Below are 3,589 nucleotides of genomic sequence, written 5' to 3'. Positions count from 1 at the left end.
AAAAGTTATGGTTGTTTAAAGTTGACATGCCCATTTAGGACTTTTGGGCCGTGAGTTTGGGCTTCTAATGCTTAGCCCTATCGAAGAATGCATTTGCTAGAAGTTCTACGTCACACCTCTCTTCTGAAATCGAGTCAACTAAACTCTTCCTCTTCTTTTTCATTTCATCTTTCAACCCTCTTAAACTTTACCCTTTTAATTTTGTAAAATTTTTTTAAACCTTTACAATTTTTGTTTATTTCAAAATTTATAGGGGGTTTTAATAATTATCTAGGGGGCTAAAAAAAAACCAAAAGGGTTTGGGTCCGGGCCTTGGAGGAGGGCCCAGTGGAGGGAGCGAGCCCTCCTCCTTAGGCTTGGTCTGATTTTGGGACCAAGCTTGCTAGGACTGGGTTTTTGGGTCAGGTTTTTAGACCCGGTCCCAAATGCCAAATGACTTATAATCTTTCTAATTTTTTTTTTTTTTTAAATTATGAGTTTAGACCAGTTTACGCATACTGAATTAAACATTCTACAAACCTAATATTTTAAGTAAATCATAAATATGGTAAATAATCTTTAAGGTAGTTTGTATCCATAAAGCCAATAAAAAGAAACATTCTTAATCACCATACTATCATATTAAGTGTCTTTTGAACAATAATACTCCTTTTTGAATTTAGTGATCATAAATTAATTATAGAATTGGAAATTGATGAACTTACGTTATTTTCTCGTTGGTCAAAAGTTCTGGAAGGGAAAATAAAAAACTAATTGATAGTGTTAATTTAATCGCAAATTGCAGATCTTTACTTCACGTGAAGTTCCATCATGATTGCATCGAGCTTCCAACGTGCCTTATTTTTTATTCCGTACTGTTTTTCTTTAACAGAAAATTTAAAAATCTCTCGTTGCCATTCAACCATTTTCTTGTCCCTGAAACACAGTTTCCACTCCCCGAAAAGCTCCTCACAACCGTCGCAACAATGGAGCAAACACACGTTCCTCACGTGCTCTTCTTGCCGTTCCCAGCCCAGGGCCACATCAAGCCCATGCTGAATCTAGCCGAGCTTCTTAGCCATGAGGGTTTTCAAGTCACCTTCGTAAACTCAGATCACAATCATGATCGTCTACTACACAACATTGACATATCCTCCTTCTATAATCGCTTCCCTAAATTTCAGTTCAGGTCTATCCCTGATGGTCTAACGCCCGATCACCCACGTTTCGGTCTATACTTTATAGATTTGTTTTGCTCCACTAGGGCTGTGTCCAAGCCGGCCTTCCGTGAGTTGTTAATTTCATTTAAAGAGGAGAAGGGGCCGTTCCAACTCCCCACCTGCATAATCGCAGATGGTATTATGTGTTTTGCCATTGATGTTGCAGAAGAGTTTGAAATTCCTACTATTACTTTTCGAACTTTCAGTGCTCATTGCGTGTGGACTTACCTTCATCTTTCCAAGCTTATTGAAGAAGGGGAAGTTCCATTTCCAGGTGAGGGCTAATTTTTTTGCCAAAATTAAAGCTCGACTAGTCTACCCTGATACCATTTGGGAATCCTACTATATAAGTTAACTGAAAATCTTAATTTTCTTCAATTAATTGCAGATGAAAACCTTGAGAAGCCCATTTCATGCATTCCTGGGCTAGAAAATGTTCTTCGCCGAAGAGATCTTCCAGGGATTTGTAGATTCGAAAAGGCCGATGACCCTGTTTTGCAGTTCTTTGTTAAAGAAACTTCTGCGTTTACTCGAGCTTCCGGTCTTATACTTAACACCTTCAATGAAATTGAAGCTCCTATGATAACTAGACTGGGTTCTTTTTTCAACAAAATTTATCCCATTGGTCCCCTACATGCTTTGAAGTCACGTATCAATGACAACTCCTCATCTTCAACTTCATCCAACGGTAATTTGTGGAAAGAGGACAAAAAATGTTTGAAGTGGCTTGATTCTCAACCGTCAAAATCTGTATTATATGTTAGTTTTGGGAGTGTGATAGAACTCACTCGGGAACAAATCTTGGAGTTCTGGCATGGCTTAATTAACTGTGGAAAATCTTTCTTATGGGTCTTAACATCCGACCTGATTGTTGGAGATGCCAGTTTTGGTCATTTGCTGATGAAGCTGGAAAGGGAGACCAAGGAAAGAGGGTTAATAGTTAGTTGGGCTCCCCAAGAGCACGTCTTGTTGCACCCAGCTATTGGTGGGTTTTTAACCCACAGTGGATGGAACTCGACGTTAGAGAGTATTGTTGCTGGAGTGCCTATGATTTGTTGGCCAAAAATAGCTGACCAACAGGTTAACAGTAGGTGTGTAAGTGATGTTTGGAAAATTGGATTTGATATGAAGGACATTTGTGATAGATCGATGGTTGAGAAATTAGTTAGAGAACTGATGGATAATAGGAGAGACCAGTTCATGGCATCATCTGATAAACTTTCAAGGTTGGCTTGTGATAGTATTAAGGAAGGCGGGTCCTCTTGTATCAACTTGGAAAAGCTGATTCAGGATATCAAATCAATGAGCTCTTAGCTCACAGGTATGTAATGTTAATTACCATTTGATTTTTAGCTAACTATTCAAGTTTTTTGTGTGATGTAAGAACAATCTGCTCCAGAAACTGTGCTTACTTGAATGCTATCATTTTCTGATGAATATAATGCTATACATGTCACTCTACTTTAAAACGGCAACTTAATTTCTTCAATTACACTGCTCTGTATAATATATACCACCCTTTGACAAACAAGAAAACTGATGAATTACATTGCATTGCGACGTATGCCGCTTGACCACTGATCTCAATTGATTTGACCTCTGGCTTCTTCTCCTTCATTTTTGGAACCCTAGCAGTTGATTTTACATGAATCCTGCTCTGTATCTTGTGCTTCACTGGTTTCTTCATCCTTAAACAACCTAGTTTTAACTATTTATAGAGTAAGCATGATGAATTAAATAGAGATAACCAATGGCAATTTCGTTTCCCCTGCCCTTCACTCAGCGTGACCTTCCCTAAATTCTAACAATATTAAAAACACTAAAACAATAATCGGTCTGTGTTCCTAAGTTACAATTAAAAGGAAACCACTTTTTGTTTGTAATGGTTGTCTGGACTTTTGAGAACAACGTTTTGTCTAACATTTTGTTTTGGTTGTAATCAGATAAAACTAGACCTGGCAAAACGGGTTTAAACCTGCAGGTCGACTCGTATCCGGGTAAAAAATATAGAGTATGGGTTCAAAATATTATTCCCAATTTTTTTAGACCTGTACCAGGTCTAGCCCGTATAACTGACGGGTTATACGGGTGAACCCGCGGGTACCCATTTTTCCAAATCTGAAATAAATCCCTAATTTTAATTTTTATCACGCACGCCTCTCATCTCTCACTCTCAGTTACTAAATCGCGGCCGCATCTCAGCAACTCAAGTCTCAGCCTCTCAATCTCTCATCACTTCATTAGTCAACTTCCTTGTCGGCTCATCTCCTCTGTCCGACACTGGTATATAAACAATTAATCTCTCAACTCTCAGCAACTCAAGTCTTCGCCTCTCAATCTCTCAAGTCTCATCACTTCATCAGTCAGCTCATCCTTGTCAGCTCATCTCC

The 3,589-nt window shown here is 38.6% G+C and overlaps 1 protein-coding gene across 1 annotated transcript; it reads left to right on the top strand.

The window, feature by feature from the left end:
* Positions 1 to 898: 898 nt before the first annotated feature.
* LOC116137451 (7-deoxyloganetic acid glucosyltransferase-like) lies at positions 899 to 2,669 on the top strand. Its single transcript, XM_031423141.1, has 2 exons — positions 899 to 1,473; positions 1,588 to 2,669. The coding sequence occupies exons 1-2, from the start codon at positions 966 to 968 to the stop codon at positions 2,511 to 2,513; spliced, it is 1,434 nt and encodes a 477-aa protein (XP_031279001.1). The 5' UTR covers positions 899 to 965; the 3' UTR covers positions 2,514 to 2,669.
* Positions 2,670 to 3,589: the final 920 nt, after the last annotated feature.

Source organism: Pistacia vera, unplaced genomic scaffold, assembly GCF_008641045.1.
Source record: "Pistacia vera cultivar Batoury unplaced genomic scaffold, PisVer_v2 Contig325, whole genome shotgun sequence".
Taxonomy (NCBI): Eukaryota; Viridiplantae; Streptophyta; class Magnoliopsida; order Sapindales; family Anacardiaceae; genus Pistacia; species Pistacia vera.
The sequence above is the reverse complement of the archived record's forward strand: the minus strand, read 5'-3'. Positions and strand labels throughout refer to the sequence as shown.

Excerpts from the sequence above, each read along its gene's own strand:
- LOC116137451 (XM_031423141.1), top strand. The coding sequence starts at position 966 with ATGGAGCAAACACACGTTCCTCACGTGCTCTTCTTGCCGTTCCCAGCC. Across the intron at positions 1,474-1,587 it reads AGGGGAAGTTCCATTTCCAG|ATGAAAACCTTGAGAAGCCC; the intron begins GTGAGGGCTAAT and ends AATTAATTGCAG.